Below are 18,429 nucleotides of genomic sequence, written 5' to 3'. Positions count from 1 at the left end.
GGTTGTACTCACAACAACAAAATATTAGTCAAAGTCAGAAGATTGCATTCGAAACAAAAACTAATATTTTTTTAAAAAGGTCCATGTCATAGCTGTCAGAGTTGCCAGATGTTGTACCAAAATTTTGACATTAATTTTTTTATTTTTGACCAATGGGTGGATCCACTGTGCGTTTGTGGGGTTGGTATTATTACACTGACAGATCCAATCAACATCGCTACACTTCATACATATATTGCAAAAACAGTACTTGGGTGGGCTTTCCACATTGCGAGCCTTTATCAAGGGAATACTACAGAATAAAATAATAGGCTTGTAACAGAGAATACAAAGATTATACACGATTAAAACCTGGCCTTAACTGCACTCTTGTACCGGAGTTGCATCATTACCAATGCATTATTAGGAAATTGTACCTCATTACCATATACATTACTCTAGATAGTTCATACATAATAGCTTACTGAGGAAGTGCTGACTTCCCCAACGCGAGAAGCGGTCTGAAAGTGGATTTTAGAGCAAGAGTGTTGAACCGTTATTGTTGACATTGAAAATTGATCTAAGTTTGGGAGTTACTACTTTCCACAGTTATCGTGACCATAATCTATTTTAGTTGGCCCCGTAGAGCTCAAAACTATACTCGAATAGCCCTTAAACTGCACTTAATCAAAAATGTTTAAACCAAACAGACGGACATGGCTAGATTATACTCCAAATTTTCTGAAACGGATTAGATCGTAACATACATGGGGTCTCTAAATTTTATTTCAATGAGACAAATTTAAGATCGTGACAAAGTATATGCACGTCCTGTGGTCATAAGGCAGAGAGTATGGCATGACATGATAGTTAGTAGGACTATAAGCCACGTGGACGTCACCAGGCACTCATTGAATATCTAAAAGTTAAAATCGATTGAAGACGCAAGCATATAGTCGGATAAGTGTATTGATGCAACAAAAGTTCACAATTGTACGTAGGGAATAAAGCACGAACTGATGCAACGGCAAAATACTCTACACATACTACAAGGCGGTGGCCCCTTACCAAGGAAGACATGATCCGACCAGGAGTTATGCTACTGCCGAGGAGAAGAATGTGTCATATAAGGATATTCTTCAATCAGTAACAACACGTTTAGCCCGATAGTGATTTCGGAAGGAGGATGATTAAAAGTTTAAAATCCTATATTTCGTCCACAAAAAAGAGGTGGTACGCCTGTATGCTTGAAATTGCAGGTCCATAAGTCTCCTAGCCATAGCATATGAAATATTATCTAGCATAATGTGTGAACAGTTGAAGACTATAGTGAGTACAAGACTAAGACTATAGTAAATCAGGATAATGCACAGTTGACTAAATTGTCACCTTACGGCTAATTCTGGAGAATACTGAGATAAGCAAATAGACCCTTACCATATTTTTATATATTTAAATTCTGCTACAGCCCTATACGTTCAAAAGAATTCCGAGAAGCAAGTACAGACCGACCTATCGCGTTATATGTGGTCAACAAGGTTTCTTTATCTGCACCCCAAGTGCTGCCGGCTAGGGACATGAGGACCTTGTTCCTGCTTTTCAGTTTGTCTCAGATAGCTGGGGCGTGCGCGCACAACATGAAAGTAGTGTCGAATGTGAACCCTAAAATGTTGGGGCAGTTTGTGGTCGGAATTATGCTACCGTCGACCACGACATTCTATTCTCTTCCAAACTGCGTGTCCATGTGGTGAACAGAATGGCTGTTGATTTTGGGGCGGAAATCTGCATATTCCTCGAATGGAAAAAGGTGGTAAATAGTGGTTCAGTCTCTCACAGATGTCATCAGGATAGGTACCTGACGCCATGATCTTGCAATCATCCGCATACGTTACGATCTCGATGCCGTCTGGAGGGGGCGGAATACAGGAGAGGTAGAGGTTAAACAGTTCCGGAGATATCACCTCACCTTTGGGAACTCCCTGTTTCACTCTACGGGGTTTGGACTTCGACTACGACTGGCGTCCACACATATAATTGACTATCCAACGTTTCAAGATGGGCCGGAGGGTTGTCTGCTCAATGTCCTCAAACAGCGTGGAGTGCCTGACTGTATCAAAGGCTTTTGATAAGTCAAGCGCCACCATCACTGTTCTATCACACGGCTGTCTCTGGTTGAGTCCTTGACAAATATATGTGCTGCGCTGTTGTGGTGCTGAGCTGCTTACGGAATCCATGCTGATGATCGGCAACTTGATAGCTATTTCTGATACTGGGGAGGACTAAGGCCTCAAGGGTCTTTGCTACGGGCGACAAAAGCGAAATCGCCGTGTACGATTCACTTTTGCTGGGATCCTTGCCGGGCTTTCATAGTGGGTCCACCCTGCCCATTTTCCAGACAAGTTGAGAACTTTAGTGAGATACTCCACTCCAGGCTCATCCAGCTGCTTCAGCATTACTGTGGTGGTTCCTCATCGGCAGGAAGAGATCTGATGCGACGTAGTACTCTTCTCTTCCCCCTGTCACTCTCGGGGTGCTCGACAAACTGTCGATTGAAGTAACTTGCGCACCTCTTCGTGTCAGTCAACGTAACGTCGCCAAACGTGACTGAGGTCCTATCTTCCCTTCTTCCAGGGTTCGAGAGTGACTTAACCGTTGCCCACAATTCACCTATACCGGCTCCAATGTTGCAACTCTTTAGATAATTTAACCACTTTTTCCGCTTATACTCGCCGACCAGCCTGTTAACTTCCAGTGTCAGCTCCCTGACTCTGGTGTCATTGGGGTTGGTTCGAAGAAGCTCATCACACTCATTTGCTAATCCCGTCGCCTCTGCTGCGAAGTTTGGTGATGATGTCTCGGAACGTCCTTTCCGCTTGCCGAACATCAGAAGGATTTGGCAGTTCTCTGAAGCGGTGATTGTTGAACTCTCTGAAACTCGGCCAATCAGCTTTCATATGATTGACGAATGTGCGGCGTTCAGAGGTAATGAAATCGGGTGGTCTGCTAATGGAGACAATTATGGGGATATGGTCTGAACCAAGGGAAATGACTGGTTGCCAGGTAACCACATTCAGACCAGGTGACACGATGGTTATGTCTGGCGAATTGAGACTCCCTTCTCTAATTCTGGTAGTAGAGTCTTCATTGGCCGTGCAATACATAGAGCTATCAATGTGCTCAGCCAGCGCTGTACCCCTCTGGTTGTTTCCGAGGGCCGAAAGCCATATCTCATGATGCGCATTAAAGTCCCCCAGTATGACCTTCCAAAAGCGGGATCGTACGTTCAGCAACTCTATCTCGGCAGTTCCACACCTGACTGCTACCTAGAGCTGGCAAACCATCGATGGAAATATCGATAGTATCGATACTTAATTTTTTAGGCCAATATCGATGAATAGTTTTTTATATCGATACTATCGAAAACCATGGCATCACTAAAGAACACTCGTAAAACAATAGCTTCGTTCCAGAACTAAAAAGTTTCTACACATTTAGCACATTTTTACTCGATATGCGTTCCCGTACACCAAAAAAGTTGCAAAATGTTCACTTCTCTTTGAACAAACATGGCGCTGAATAGCTTTCTCTTTAGAAACTTTTTACACGACAAATTTGAGCGAGCAAAAATGTACAACATGTTTGGCGCCTTCCGATTGGCTGACATGCCGACTTTGACATTTGTTCCAGATTTTTTGACGTTTCTGTCATTTTTCCGTTCCCGTACATTTTGAAAAAATGTGTGTGTTGGACTCATTTTTGGCAGTTTTCTCTTTTGAACATTTTACCATTAAAAAAGTACTGGAACGAAGCTAATAGCCAGCAAATTGTTAACAGACCATGGCACAATTATACAGGTACAGCGGCAAAAACAGCTGATCTTCATACCAGTTGTCAAAATGCATTATTGTGAATAAAAGCACATACTAAATGAAAACAACAAATCACAGTAATTCATTATTGTGAGCAAATTTGACGTTTGGTATGATTTCATGTAACACCTTCTTATTCCACCATGTAACAGACGCGATCGATTCTACCTGTAACCTTTTTGTGTAAGCGAATAAAAAGATTTCATAAAGCTTTTTAAAAGCTTAAAGTAAATGGCATGGATGGGATCGGTTAAGATGTGGCCAACATTTGCCCAAACACCTAGGAGGTTGATGAAGAAGTTAGTTTGATGGGGTAGCTGCTGTATTGACCGCAAATACGGTCAGATTTGATGAGTAAACCAACACGGAAACCCTGGAAGTAGATGACGAAGACAAAGTTGGGCATGTTTTGATGGCATCACGCAAAATACGAACCTTTTCGTTACGTTGGCCAAGGCAATAACAGCACCTTTTTTGTGGAAGGTCCTCTCACAAATAGACGATGTACTAAATTCTGTACACAAAAAGGTTTCGCAAATGTTGCAACAATTTGTCCAAAAACAGCACAATCAAACCGGCGGCAAATGATTGGATGATGATCAACAAACAACAACACCTATTTCAGATGGATCACCATACATGCCAGTCATGACATAAACAATGGCTTGACCGATGATAATAATCATTCCAAAGAGTTTTTGGGCACCATTAAACAAAGCATGATCCCTGGGAGTGTCACCAACTTCAATGATTTTGGCACCAGCCAATTGCATCTTGGATCTTGCGTTCGGGTTTGGCAATTACTGGCATACTGCAGAAGGGCTTTATGACCTAGAGGAATTTAATTCAAATGATTATTTTGTTTCGTATTAAAACACTTTCTCTATTTTTATACCCTCCACCATAATATGGTGGGTATAATTGCTAAACTCATCTCGACACTCCACCGACCAGTCAGTAACAAAATGATTTCGTCAAATTGGACTGGAACAATTCTCTTTAAACTCCACCTCGAGACCAAGCAAACTTAAAGTACCGACGTTTAAAATTGAGTTTTAGAAGATACTTCAATGACATACGAAATGTTAACAAAACATGTTTGTTGGCCATTTTGGATTGTAAATAAATAGGGGTGGCAATTCCACGATAGTATCGATTTTATCGATTTTTTGAAACGGAAATATCGAAAAAATCGAATGGGGCCGATATCGATAGTTTGCCAGCTCTACTGCTACCCCCATACATTCCATGTACGGGTCATTAGATACAGGCTCAAGCGAGATAGGTCTGTATTGGACAGACAAGTGCAATAGGAAAGCTAATCCCCCACCTCCACTTCTTGAGCGATCCTTCCTACTTTATTTTATTTATTTTCGAAATATTTATTACAATTAAAAATCATAATAAAACATTATAAAAAAACACTAGCAACTAGGGCTATCGGCCGGCGATCCTTCCTAAACACGTTGTAACCATCACAACGTTGTAAGCTACAGTTGTTGTTGAGTTTGGTTTCTTGCACCGCAGCGACCTTGATATTCCTCCGACTCATGAAATCTACTATTTTCTCGATCTTACCTCGGAGTCCGTTGCAATTAAATTGCAGAAAGGATGCATTTTCCGGGATTGGGACAACAACGGCTGGTTTTAATGGCTGCATGTGCGGTTGTTGTCGAAGGTACTGCGGGCGAGTCTCATAATCAGACGACGAGGGAGTTTTGTAATCCGATGACGACTCACTGGGAACTGTATTCACGCAGTATGCAGCAACATAGTCCCTGTCGTAGTCCCTCACGTGGACAAGTCCAGACCAACACCTTAGATGCACCCACTACTGACATCTATTGCATCTCACTGAAGGCTGGATGTGGGTGAAGATGCGGATGTAACAAACCAAGCACAAATATATTGGTCCTGGGTTTTCTTCCGTCCCAGCACGGACCAAAAGAATTCGCGGCAGGCATTCCGGGATATGCTGCTTCCAACACAGAAAAACGAAACAAATGCAAACATATGCACATTGAGGTGACAGCCGCTGGCCGGAGCCATGATGTTGTGTAGTTCCGGGTCAATCCGGTACGAAAGAACCCGCTGCCGTGGGTTTGCAAATGAATGGTCGACGATAATATATAATTGTTCCACAAACAGCCCAGAAGCAACAATGGTGTCTTCTCTCATATCACTGAGTGCAACCCGATTCATATTAGTTCAATGATATGGAACCTACTGTTTATCGCCTAGTCCGAACGGCGTGTTCTAAGACACCACTTGTAGGAAAGTTTAACATGGCTAAGATACACAGAAAATGTTGCCAAACATTACGCTGAAGGGTATTTTGAGAATTTAATGTTGCCTAGCCAGGGAATCGAACCCAGGCATTCGGCGTGCATGGCGGGTGGGTATACCATTGCACCACAGTGGCACTGGTCGATGATGGGCTCGAATATTTCGGTCATCTGATATGATACTTGACCTTGAAAACAAAACTGTTATGAGAAACTGACAACGTGATTGATAGAGGATGCGACTGATAGGGAAGGAATTTGCCAAATGTCAATGAGATGTTTTCGCTTTTTTTGGGTGATTCTTATGATTATCCTTTGGGTGTATGCATTTTTCTATGAGAGTGAGAGCAGCAATGAAGTCAACGTATATTGAAATAAGTAGAACATGACTTGGAGGAATTTGTTTATGAATCCTTGAAATGAAAGAGAGAGAGAGAGTCTGGTTGTTTGATCGTATGAAATTGGTTGTCTGAAGAAGGTGCAGCGATTGTGTCTTAGTTAAAATGAAAGGAGATAGGCGAAGAAAACTGAGGTGGGGAAAATAGTAACGATTGTTTTATATTTACCCATGTTCCACCGGGATTATTTTTATGGACGAGTCTAGTCGTCTTAAACTAAGCTGAGCTTTTGTTTTTTTTTTGTAATTACTGATGTAAAACAACAACACCACCAATGCCCGTTTCCGGTAAAGAGTGTGTGGGTGTTGCTTGTTTTGTGTTCTCTCTTCCTGTTATTGTTAAGCGGAGAGTGTGGAGGAATTTGCCTCTTTACATTTTGTTGCTGTTGTTGTTATTGTTGTAGTTGTTGAGATTAACATTAATGCACTGTTGTGTTACATTTGTTTATTTTGTTATTTGCGTTTTAGTTGTTGTAGAAAAGAGAGAGAGCAGAGCAGAGGATTTTAAAACAAAAAGAAAATATTAAAAATTTGTTGGTTAAACAGGTTTGTTAGTTTGGATTAGTGGTTGGTTGTTTTAATTTTTTAGATGTGTGAAGGTGGGTGAGGGTGTCGGTGTATGTTGTCTTCATGTGTGTTGTTGGCTACACTTTAACACGACGTGGGCTTTGGTTTCAAGTGGCGTATACGCATTGTAGACATAATTATCTTTTATATTATTCTTTTTTTCTGGTTAGATGGATGGAGGGTTTGTGTTTTATTGCACTCATTTTTCACCGATTTGACGGAAGTGTACAGGCATTCAGGCTGCCAGCAATCATCACACACAAGCAAACACACACACACACACATGTCCACGCATATCTAACTATATTACATACATATTTTATACATTATCATTATTTTCATAGGGTTTTTTTCAGAGCTTGTTTAGTTAGCGTGTTTGCGTTATTTTTGTGCAAGTGCCAACCTTGACCCTTTTTAATGGATCCAATGTGTTTGGTTAGACAGACAGATGGATTGGTGGATAGTTGTTCGGTTGGTTGGTTAGATAGATGGTTAGTTGGTTGGTTCTTTTTCATTGATTTTGAGTTGTTGGTAGTAGCATGTGTTGTAGTGGTGGTAGTAGTTTATTAAGAAAATGCATTTCACTACTCATTCTAACAAAGACACACAAACATGGACACGCACTCATACAACTGGACATTGATACAAATTTCAGAACATTGTATTACATACAGACATACATACATACTATGTATGTATGTATGCCTGACTATACTATGTACATTTACATACATATGTTTGCTAGTTGCTTCAAATTTTCTTTATATAACACACATCTAACACAAGGGCTTGCATTTTTTCTGCTATAAAACAAAATTTTATTAATTTTTCATCTCGAAATAATTATTTTTCACACGCACTTTTCATATCGATTGGTTTTTTCACTGCGTTCGCAGTTGCCACAACCCAAGGGGGTTTTGCAGAATTTTAAATGCCAACACAATTAGGCCACTTTGTCTAGCTTTCCAAAATTTCCTTTTCTTTAAACGAAAAAAACTTTCGAGTTTTCAAAGGCACACAATTTTCACAGTATTTCACATCACTTTGAAAAAGAAGAAAAGATTTTTTTCAAGGATAAAAAATTTTCTCAAAGACAAAAAAAGCCATGTTCAAGTGTTGTTGCTGTTGCTTTGGTGGTTGGTTAACTGTTTGCTTAGAGGAATTTGCTAAGTTACCCTAAAACGCTGTTGTGTGTTGGGAGTTGTAACTGCTTAACGTTTCAAAGGTCCACGACGACTGAATGAAAATTTGTATGGTGGTCTACTAACGAAATCTGCCAGTGTAGCTTTGTACTTGACAGTTATCACCTGTCATCGGTTGACATTTGTAATGCGTTTGCGCCATAACTAACTTCGACGTAGTGGCATCACTTTTGTACTTACCCTGTACTAGGTGGTGTAATAACGCATTTAGAGAATCGCACAATCGCCATTGTTGCCAACGTTGTTGTTCACGTTCCGCCAAGGCCTGTTGTAAAAAGCTTGACATTAAGCGTATTTCATCTTGGAGCATTACTTTCATATCGCGCAATTTTCGTAGGTCATTTTGTAAAAATGCAATGGAACGCAATGGGTGATGAAAATTTGTATGACGACGATATTTTCTTCGCTTTTTCGAACGTCTCTGGCGACCGTAAATATCCCAGAGAAGAGCATCAAGGAGGGATTTGACGGTGCTGTTCAAATTATATTAGATTGCTAGAAATTAGAGTGAAAACCAGTTGGAAAATCTTGCTTACCTCATATCCGAACAGAAATTAAATAAAATAAGAACAAAAAGAGCAAAACAAATTCAAACTCTACTTTGACAAGTCTTTTGCACTGAGAGAAATATATATTAAAAACAAATAAACAAATTCATGTTTTCTTAATAGGGTCTGTTCCACAAAACGTGGATTTTTAATCAATTTTAGGACCTATCAATGAGGGCACAAAATGTGGATTTTTTAAACAATTTTAGGACCTGTCAAAGAGGCCACAAATCGAGCATTTTTTAAACAATTTTAGGACCCATTAAAGAGGCCAAAAAACATGGATTTTTTAAACAATTTTAGGACCCATTAAAGAGACCACAAAACGTGGATTTTTTAAACAATTTTAGGACTCATTAAAGAGGCCACAAAACGTGGATTTTTTAAACAATTTTAGGACCCATTAAAGAGGCCAAAAAACATGGATTTTTTCAACAATTTTAGGACCCATTAAAGAGGCCAAAAAACATGGATTTTTTAAACAATTTTAGGACCCATTAAAGAGGCCACAAAAATGGATTTTTAAACAATTTTAGGACCCATTAAAGAGGCCACAAAACGTGGATTTTTTAAACAATTTTAGGACTCATTAAAGAGGCCACAAAACGTGGATTTTTTAAACAATTTTAGGACCCATTAAAGAGGCCAAAAAACATGGATTTTTTCAACAATTTTAGGACCCATTAAAGAGGCCAAAAAACATGGATTTTTTAAACAATTTTAGGACCCATTAAAGAGGCCACAAAAATGGATTTTTAAACAATTTTAGGACCCATTAAAGAGGCCACAAAACGTGGATTTTTTAAACAATTTTAGGACTCATTAAAGAGGCCACAAAACGTGGATTTTTTAAACAATTTTAGGACCCATTAAAGAGGCCAAAAAACATGGATTTTTTCAACAATTTTAGGACCCATTAAAGAGGCCAAAAAACATGGATTTTTTAAACAATTTTAGGACCCATTAAAGAGGCCACAAAAATGGATTTTTAAACAATTTTAGGACCCATTAAAGAGGCCACAAAACGTGGATTTTTTAAAAAAATTTAGGACCCATTAAAGAGGCCACAACACGTGGATTTTTTAAACAATTTTAGGACCCATTAAAGAGGCCACAAAACGTGGATTTTTTAAACAATTTTAGGACCCATCAAAGAGGCCACAAGACGTGTTTTTTTTATAAACAATTTTAGGACCCATTAAAGAGGCCACAAAACGTGTATTTTTTAGACAATTTTAGGAGCTATCAAAGAGGCCACAAGACGTGGATTTTTTAAACAATTTTAGGACCTATCAAAGAGGCCACAAAACGTGGATTTTTAAATAATTTTAGGAGCTATCAAAGAGGCTACAAGACTTGGATTTTTTAAACAATTTTAGGACCAAGGCGAATTTAACAAGGTGATCCAATAGTTGACGTTAGGTTGTAGTCTTCATTTGCTGTCAATTTTTTTTTGCGAAATATCCACAAAAGTTAGAAGAAAACGTTAAAATATGATTCGCGAAGCTTAAACAAAGATGTTGTACACAGATATTTTTTATAGAAGCGAAATATTTGTTATTTATTTTTGATTAAAAATATGTTTTGACAGCAAATGAAGACATAGGTTGCTATTACTGTATCACCTTCTTTCTTACACCATGTTTAGGACCCATTAAAGAGGCCAAAAAACGTGGATTTTTTAAACAATTTTAGGAGCTATCAAAGAGGCCACAAGACGTGGATTTTTTAAACAATTTTAGGAGCTATCAAAGAGGCCACAAGACGTGGATTTTTTAAACAATTTTAGGAGCTATAAAAGAGGCCACAAGACGTGGATTTTTTAAACAATTTTAGGAGCTATCAAAGAGGCCACAAGACGTGGATTTTTTAAACAATTTTAGGAGCTATCAAAGAGGCCACAAGACGTGGATTTTTTAAACAATTTTAGGAGCTATCAAAGAGGCCACAAGACGTGGATTTTTTAAACAATTTTAGGAGCTATCAAAGAGGCCACAAGACGTGGATTTTTTAAACAATTTTAGGAGCTATAAAAGAGGCCACAAGACGTGGATTTTTTAAACAATTTTAGGAGCTATCAAAGAGGCCACAAGACGTGGATTTTTTAAAGAATTTTAGGAGCTATCAAAGAGGCCACAAGACGTGGATTTTTTAAACAATTTTAGGAGCTATCAAAGAGGCCACAAGACGTGGATTTTTTAAACAATTTTAGGAGCTATCAAAGAGGCCACAAGACGTGGATTTTTTAAACAATTTTAGGAGCTATCAAAGAGGCCACAAGACGTGGATTTTTTAAACAATTTTAGGAGCTATCAAAGAGGCCACAAGACGTGGATTTTTTAAACAATTTTAGGAGCTATCAAAGAGGCCACAAGACGTGGATTTTTTAAACAATTTTAGGAGCTATCAAAGAGGCCACAAGACGTGGATTTTTTAAACAATTTTAGGAGCTATCAAAGAGGCCACAAGACGTGGATTTTTTAAACAATTTTAGGAGCTATCAAAGAGGCCACAAGACGTGGATTTTTTAAACAATTTTAGGAGCTATCAAAGAGGCCACAAGACGTGGATTTTTTAAAGAATTTTAGGACCTATCAAAGAGGCCCCAAGACGTGGATTTTTTAAACAATTTTAGGAGCTATCAAAGAGGCCACAAGACGTGGATTTTTTAAAGAATTTTAGGACCTATCAAAGAGGCCATAAGACGTGGATCTTTTAAACAATTTTAGGACCTCTCAAAGAGGCCCCAAGACGTGGATTTTTTAAACAATTTTAGGAACTCTCAAAGAGGCCACAAGACGTGGATTTTTTAAACAATTTTAGGAGCTATAAAAGAGGCCACAAGACGTGGATTTTTTAAACAATTTTAGGACCTATCAAAGAGGCCATAAGACGTGGATTTTTTAAACAATTTTAGGAGCTATAAAAGAGGCCACAAGACGTGGATCTTTTAAACAATTTTAGGACCTATCAAAGAGGCCACAAGACGTGGATTTTTTAAACAATTTTAGGAGCTATAAAAGAGGCCACAAGACGTGGATTTTTTAAACAATTTTAGGAACTCTCAAAGAGGCCACAAGACGTGGATTTTTTAAAAAATTTTAGGAGCTATCAAAGAGGCCATAAGACGTGGATTTTTTAAACAATTTTAGGAGCTATCAAAGAGGCCACAAGACGTGGATTTTTTAAACAATTTTAGGACCTATCAAAGAGGCCATAAGACGTGGATCTTTTAAACAATTTTAGGACCTCTCAAAGAGGCCCCAAGACGTGGATTTTTTAAACAATTTTAGGAACTCTCAAAGAGGCCACAAGACGTGGATTTTTTAAACAATTTTAGGAGCTATAAAAGAGGCCACAAGACGTGGATTTTTTAAACAATTTTAGGAACTCTCAAAGAGGCCACAAGACGTGGATTTTTTAAACAATTTTAGGACCTATCAAAGAGGCCATAAGACGTGGATCTTTTAAACAATTTTAGGACCTCTCAAAGAGGCCCCAAGACGTGGATTTTTTAAACAATTTTAGGAGCTATAAAAGAGGCCACAAGACGTGGATCTTTTAAACAATTTTAGGACCTATCAAAGAGGCCACAAGACGTGGATTTTTTAAACAATTTTAGGACCTATCAAAGAGGCCATAAGACGTGGATTTTTTAAACAATTTTAGGAGCTATAAAAGAGGCCACAAGACGTGGATCTTTTAAACAATTTTAGGACCTATCAAAGAGGCCACAAGACGTGGATTTTTTAAACAATTTTAGGAACTCTCAAAGAGGCCACAAGACGTGGATTTTTTAAACAATTTTAGGAGCTATAAAAGAGGCCATAAGACGTGGATTTTTTAAACAATTTTAGGAGCTATCAAAGAGGCCACAAGACGTGGATTTTTTAAACAATTTTAGGACCTATCAAAGAGGCCATAAGACGTGGATCTTTTAAACAATTTTAGGACCTCTCAAAGAGGCCCCAAGACGTGGATTTTTTAAACAATTTTAGGAACTCTCAAAGAGGCCACAAGACGTGGATTTTTTAAACAATTTTAGGAGCTATAAAAGAGGCCACAAGACGTGGATTTTTTAAACAATTTTAGGAACTCTCAAAGAGGCCACAAGACGTGGATTTTTTAAAGAATTTTAGGACCTATCAAAGAGGCCATAAGACGTGGATCTTTTAAACAATTTTAGGACCTCTCAAAGAGGCCCCAAGACGTGGATTTTTTAAACAATTTTAGGAGCTATCAAAGAGGCCACAAGACGTGGATTTTTTAAACAATTTTAGGAGCTATAAAAGAGGCCACAAGACGTGGATTTTTTAAACAATTTTAGGAGCTATCAAAGAGGCCACAAGACGTGGATTTTTTAAACAATTTTAGGAGCTATCAAAGAGGCCACAAGACGTGGATTTTTTAAACAATTTTAGGAGCTATCAAAGAGGCCACAAGACGTGGATTTTTTAAACAATTTTAGGAGCTATCAAAGAGGCCACAAGACGTGGATTTTTTAAACAATTTTAGGAGCTATCAAAGAGGCCACAAGACGTGGATTTTTTAAACAATTTTAGGAGCTATCAAAGAGGCCACAAGACGTGGATTTTTTAAACAAGTTTAGGAGCTATCAAAGAGGCCACAAGACGTGGATTTTTTAAACAATTTTAGGAGCTATCAAAGAGGCCACAAGACGTGGATTTTTTAAAGAATTTTAGGACCTATCAAAGAGGCCATAAGACGTGGATCTTTTAAACAATTTTAGGACCTCTCAAAGAGGCCCCAAGACGTGGATTTTTTAAACAATTTTAGGAACTCTCAAAGAGGCCACAAGACGTGGATTTTTTAAACAATTTTAGGAGATATCAAAGAGGCCACATGACGAGGATTTTTTAAACAATTTTAGTACCTGTCAAAAAGGCCGCAACGCGTGGATTTTTCAAACAATTGTTGGACCTATCAAAGAGCCAAAAGACGTGGATTTTTTTAAACAATTTTAGGAGCTATCAAAGAGGCCCCAAGACGTGGGTTTTGTAAAAAATTTTAGGAGCTATCAAAGAGGCCGCAAGACGTGGATTTTTTAAACAATTTTAGGACCTATCAAAGAGGCCGCAAGACGTGGATTTTTTAAACAATTTTAGGAGCTATCAAAGAGGCCACAAGACGTGGATTTTTTAAACAATTTTAGGGCCTATCAAAGAGGCCACAAGACGTGGATTTTTTAAACAATTTTAGGACCTATCAAAGAGGCCACAAGACGTGGATTTTTTAAATAATTTTAGGACCCATCAAAGAGGCCACAAGACGTGGATTTTTAAATAATTTTAGGACCCATCAAAGAGGCCACAAGACGTGGATTTTTAAATAATTTTAGGACCCATCAAAGAGGCCACAAGACGTGGATTTTTTAAACAATTTTAGGACCTGTCAAAGAGGCCACAAGACGTGGATTTTTTAAACAATTTTAGGACCTGTCAAAGAGTCCACAAAACGTGGATTCCTTAAACAATTTTAGGACCTGTCAAAACGTGGATTTCTTAAACAATTTTAGGACCTATAAAAGAGGCCACAAAACGTGGATTTTTTAAACAATTTTAGGAGCTATCAAAGAGGCCACAAGACGTGGATTTTTTAAACAATTTTAGGAGCTATCAAAGAGGCCACAAGACGTGGATTTTTTAAACAATTTTAGGAGCTATCAAAGACGCCACAAGACGTGGATTTTTTAAACAATTTTAGGAGCTATCAAAGAGGCCACAAGACGTGGATTTTTTAAACAATTTTAGGAGCTATCAAAGAGGCCACAAGGCGTGGATTTTTTAAACAATTTTGGGAGCTATCAAAGAGGCCACAAGACTTGGATTTTTTAAACAATTTTAGGAGCTGTCAAAGAGGCCACAACACGTGGATTTTTTAAACAATTTTAGGACCTCTCAAAGAGGCCACAAGACGTGGATTTTTCAAACAATTTTAGGACCTATCAAAGAGGCCACAACACGTGGATTTTTTAAACAATGTTAGGACCTATCAAATAGGCCACAACACGTGGATTTTTTAAACAATTTTAGGACCTATCAAAGAGGCCACAACACGTGGATTTTTTTAAACAATTTTAGGACCTATCAAAGAGGCCACAAGACGAGGATTTTTTAAACAATTTTAGGAGCTATCAAAGAGGCCACAAGACGTGGATTTTTTAAACAATTTTAGGAGCTATCAAAGAGGCCACAAGACGAGGATTTTTTAAACATTTTAGGAGCTATCAAAGAGGCCACAAGATGTGGATTTTTTAAACATTTTTAGGAGCTATCAAAGAGGCCACAAGACGTGGATTTTTTAAACAATTTTAGGACCCATTAAAGAGGCCACAAAACGTGGATTTTTTAAACAATTTTAGGACCCATTAAAGAGGCCACAAAACGTGGATTTTTTAAACAATTTTAGGACCCATTAAAGAGGCCACAAAACGTGGATTTTTTAAACAATTTTAGGAGCTATCAAAGAGGCCTCTAGACGTGGATTTTTTAAACAATTTTAGGAGCTATCAAAGAGGCCTCTAGACGTGGATTTTTTAAACAATTTCAGGAGCTATGAAAGAGGCCACAAAACGCGGATTTTTTAAACAATTTTAGGACCTATCAAAGAGTCCACCAAACGTGGATTTTTTTAAACAATTTTAGGACCTATCAAAGAGTCCACCAAACGTGGATTTTTTAAACAATTTTAGGACCCATTAAAGAGGCCACAAAACGTGGATTTTTTAAACAATTTTAGGACCCATTAAAGAGGCCACAAAACGTGGATTTTTTAAACAATTTTAGGACCCATTAAAGAGGCCACAAAACGTGGTTTTTTTAAATTATTTTAGGACCTATCAAAGAGGCCACAAAACGTGGATTTTTTACATTATTTTAGGACCTATCAAAGAGGCCACAAAACGTGGATTTTTTAAATAATTTTAGGACCTATCAAAGAGGCCACAAGACGAGGATTTTTTAAACAATTTAGGAGCCTTCAAACAGGCCACAATACGAGGATTTTTTAAACAACTTTAGGAGCTATCAAAGAGGCCACAAGACGTGGATTTTTTAAACAATTTTAGGAGCTATCAAAGAGGCCACAAGACTTGGATTTTTTAAACAATTTTAGGAGCTATCAAAGAGGCCACAAGACTTGGATTTTTTAAACAATTTTAGGAGCTATCAAAGAGGCCACAAGACTTGGATTTTTTAAACAATTTTAGGAGCTATCAAAGAGGCCACAAGACTTGGATTTTTTAAACAATTTTAGGAGCTATCAAAGAGGCCACAAGACGAGCAGCCTAGTCTGCGCAAGTTGCCATTGTATACGATTGTCCATCTCCTTACGGCACACTCGTGGAAACAGCATATTGATAAAATTGCAAATGAAACAATCAAATTCCAAACCAAAACCCCTCGGTTGCAGTCTGGCAACTCTTCTTAGAATGACCACCTTCCGGGATATAGAAGGCGCCTTCAACAACATTAAGGCCTGGGTACATAAGCTGCCTCGCCTGCTTGCTTTGCCTGCTTTTGATAAAAAGAATAAAAAGAAAAGGGCACCATAGTTCGAAATTGGCTCCGCCCAATGCACCTTTATATAAGGTAGAAGTGACAATCAGCTGTATTTTTACTTTTTTGTAAATTTGGTTCCCAAAATGTAATAGGGTCTACTCATGAAATTTGAAACTTCGAAATTTTCTACCATAAAATATTTCTTTTCACCCTAAACGACAGGTTTGAATGCTTTATATTTACATTTTGATTCAAATGTGTTCTATTTTAGAAGATTTTCAAAATGTATTTATCCTCAGAAAATTTTTAGAACGACCCTATTATTAAATTTTTTCTTTAACATTTAATTTTCAATAACAACAATCATGGTAGAACAAGAAAAGGTAACAGCAATACCCAGCTGACTGAACTAGGCTATAATGTTAGTGTCAAATTCCTTACGACATTTGTTATATTTATTTCTATGTTCGATTTATATTAGGGATATATATTTTTTGAAGAAAAAATATATTCGTCAGAAAAAAACTATTTCCCATAAAGACTTCTTCATATAAATGACATGTATCCTCCTCCAAGTCCGAACGACGTGCCGCGCACTAAAACACCGCATATAGTGGCGGTACAACATTTGTTAATATGGTGTGGTATTTTGATAAGTTTAAAAAAATAAAGCCCTAATAAACATGTGTTTTTTGATTTCAAAAGCAAGACATTGAAACAGCTTCTCCTTTTTCATTGAATTTCCAGCGACCTCAAACATATTTCCAATAATTATACTTTCTGCGAGAAATAATGCATTTAGTGGAATGATATGGAAACATTCAAATTGAAAATCTAACGAGATTTCATTCATGTTTTCCAAAATATTCAATCAAATGTGAAAAAATATTAGTTTTTTAAATTCCAATAATTTATAGACATTTCCTTATTTTGTTTACAAATACAACTGGCAGTAACGTTACAAACAAAAACAAATTCCTTTGTGGTTGTTGTTCGAGTTGTATTTGTTGTAATATTAACTTTACCTTATATTTGTTCTACCATGAACAAAAATATTGTTTTTATAAATTTGTTAGTTGTTGTAATTCATGCATTTACCTTATATAAATGTGCCTTGTGTTCTACTTTTTTCACCACAAACGTTTTGGGAATACGGACGTATTTGGGCATGTGCCATATACCAAAATTGAAAACAATCATTCGGTTGTCAAGGAAACTTTTTATTATTTATTTTTCAAAACAGATTTCAATTCATATCAGTATAAAGACATCTTCGTAAACAGTATATTCAATTTGTTTAGCCCTAACAAGAATGTGCGACAATCAGTGCAATTTAATAGAAACCTTTAATCCCGAAGTTGAATATCAGAAATTTCTCAAACGTAAACCTATTGTGCAAACTGCCAGACTCTATGAGGAGCTGAAGACTCGGGAAAGTGTTAATAAGTGTCCATGTAAGTAGAGAAAACAATCATTCTTAAAAACATTCTATTTAACTTACATTACATTTTAGATAATTTCAAAGGCTATGGTATAGAAGCTGATCAGAACACCATGTATCGTACTTGCAATTCCGAATATGGTTACTATGCTCCGAATCCGTATACAATTCCATCACGTTATCATCCGTTGTCTCAGAAATTTTCCAATGAATTGCATCGTTGCGGCATGTATAGAAACTTTTCGCTAAACACTCACATGGATAGAAGTTTCTACTGAAATATTGGAAATTGCGGGAAGACATTTTTGTAATAAAAACACTAATAAATTATTCGTGTTTCTATGTCTATTAGATCATGTGTTATTATAAATTAAAATATGGATTCTTTTATTTTATATGGAAATGTAAATTATTGATATGAGTGAAGTCCCCTTGTTCCTTCTGCGATGTTTGTGGAAATTATTATGTGCACGGGAACACACCTCCCAAGAACATCCCTTAAAGGACAACGGGAGGCATCCTTCATATCAATGATATGGTACCTCCTTTTTATTGCCGATTCGGAAACGCACAACTTGTAGAGAAATAAAAATACTTGAGAAATGTAAGCCACCATTACAC

The 18,429-nt window shown here is 37.5% G+C and overlaps 2 protein-coding genes across 17 annotated transcripts in view; one reads left to right on the top strand and one right to left on the bottom strand.

Annotated features, from left to right (window-relative positions):
- LOC141389607 (uncharacterized) overlaps positions 1 to 8,913 on the bottom strand; it is a 58,912-nt gene extending 49,999 nt beyond the window's left edge. For 9 of the 16 annotated variants that reach the window (XR_012409122.1, XR_012409124.1, XR_012409123.1 and 6 more), the window contains exons 1-2: positions 8,836 to 8,913; positions 8,480 to 8,772 (exon numbers count right to left, since the gene is read on the bottom strand). Coding sequence is in view for 10 of the 16 variants with exons in the window: in XM_073961390.1 (XP_073817491.1) it covers positions 8,480 to 8,772; positions 8,836 to 8,840 (298 nt within the window). In the remaining 6 variants the exon portion in view is untranslated. Of the gene's footprint in view, positions 1 to 6,699; positions 6,958 to 7,829; positions 7,901 to 7,957; positions 8,139 to 8,272; positions 8,368 to 8,479; positions 8,773 to 8,835 lie in introns of those variants that run through there. The other 7 variants (XM_073961383.1, XM_073961386.1, XM_073961382.1 and 4 more) reach the window with 7 other exon arrangements.
- An 8,635-nt stretch (positions 8,914 to 17,548) lies between these two features.
- Positions 17,549 to 18,159, top strand: LOC141389610 (piercer of microtubule wall 1 protein). The gene is made up of 2 exons (XM_073961395.1): positions 17,549 to 17,821; positions 17,881 to 18,159. Exons 1-2 carry the CDS (start codon positions 17,680 to 17,682, stop codon positions 18,084 to 18,086), a joined length of 348 nt encoding a protein of 115 aa, XP_073817496.1. The 5' UTR covers positions 17,549 to 17,679; the 3' UTR covers positions 18,087 to 18,159.
- The last annotated feature ends 270 nt before the right edge of the window (positions 18,160 to 18,429 follow it).

This window comes from Musca autumnalis, unplaced genomic scaffold (assembly GCF_047663935.1).
Source record: "Musca autumnalis isolate F117 unplaced genomic scaffold, ASM4766393v1 scaffold_1, whole genome shotgun sequence".
In the NCBI taxonomy this organism is placed as follows: domain Eukaryota; kingdom Metazoa; phylum Arthropoda; class Insecta; order Diptera; family Muscidae; genus Musca; species Musca autumnalis.
Note: the sequence above shows the minus strand (reverse complement) of the source record. Positions and strands in the feature narration are given on the sequence as shown.

Excerpts from the sequence above, each read along its gene's own strand:
- LOC141389610 (XM_073961395.1), top strand. The coding sequence starts at position 17,680 with ATGTGCGACAATCAGTGCAATTTAATAGAAACCTTTAATCCCGAAGTT. Across the intron at positions 17,822-17,880 it reads AAGTGTTAATAAGTGTCCAT|ATAATTTCAAAGGCTATGGT; the intron begins GTAAGTAGAGAA and ends ATTACATTTTAG.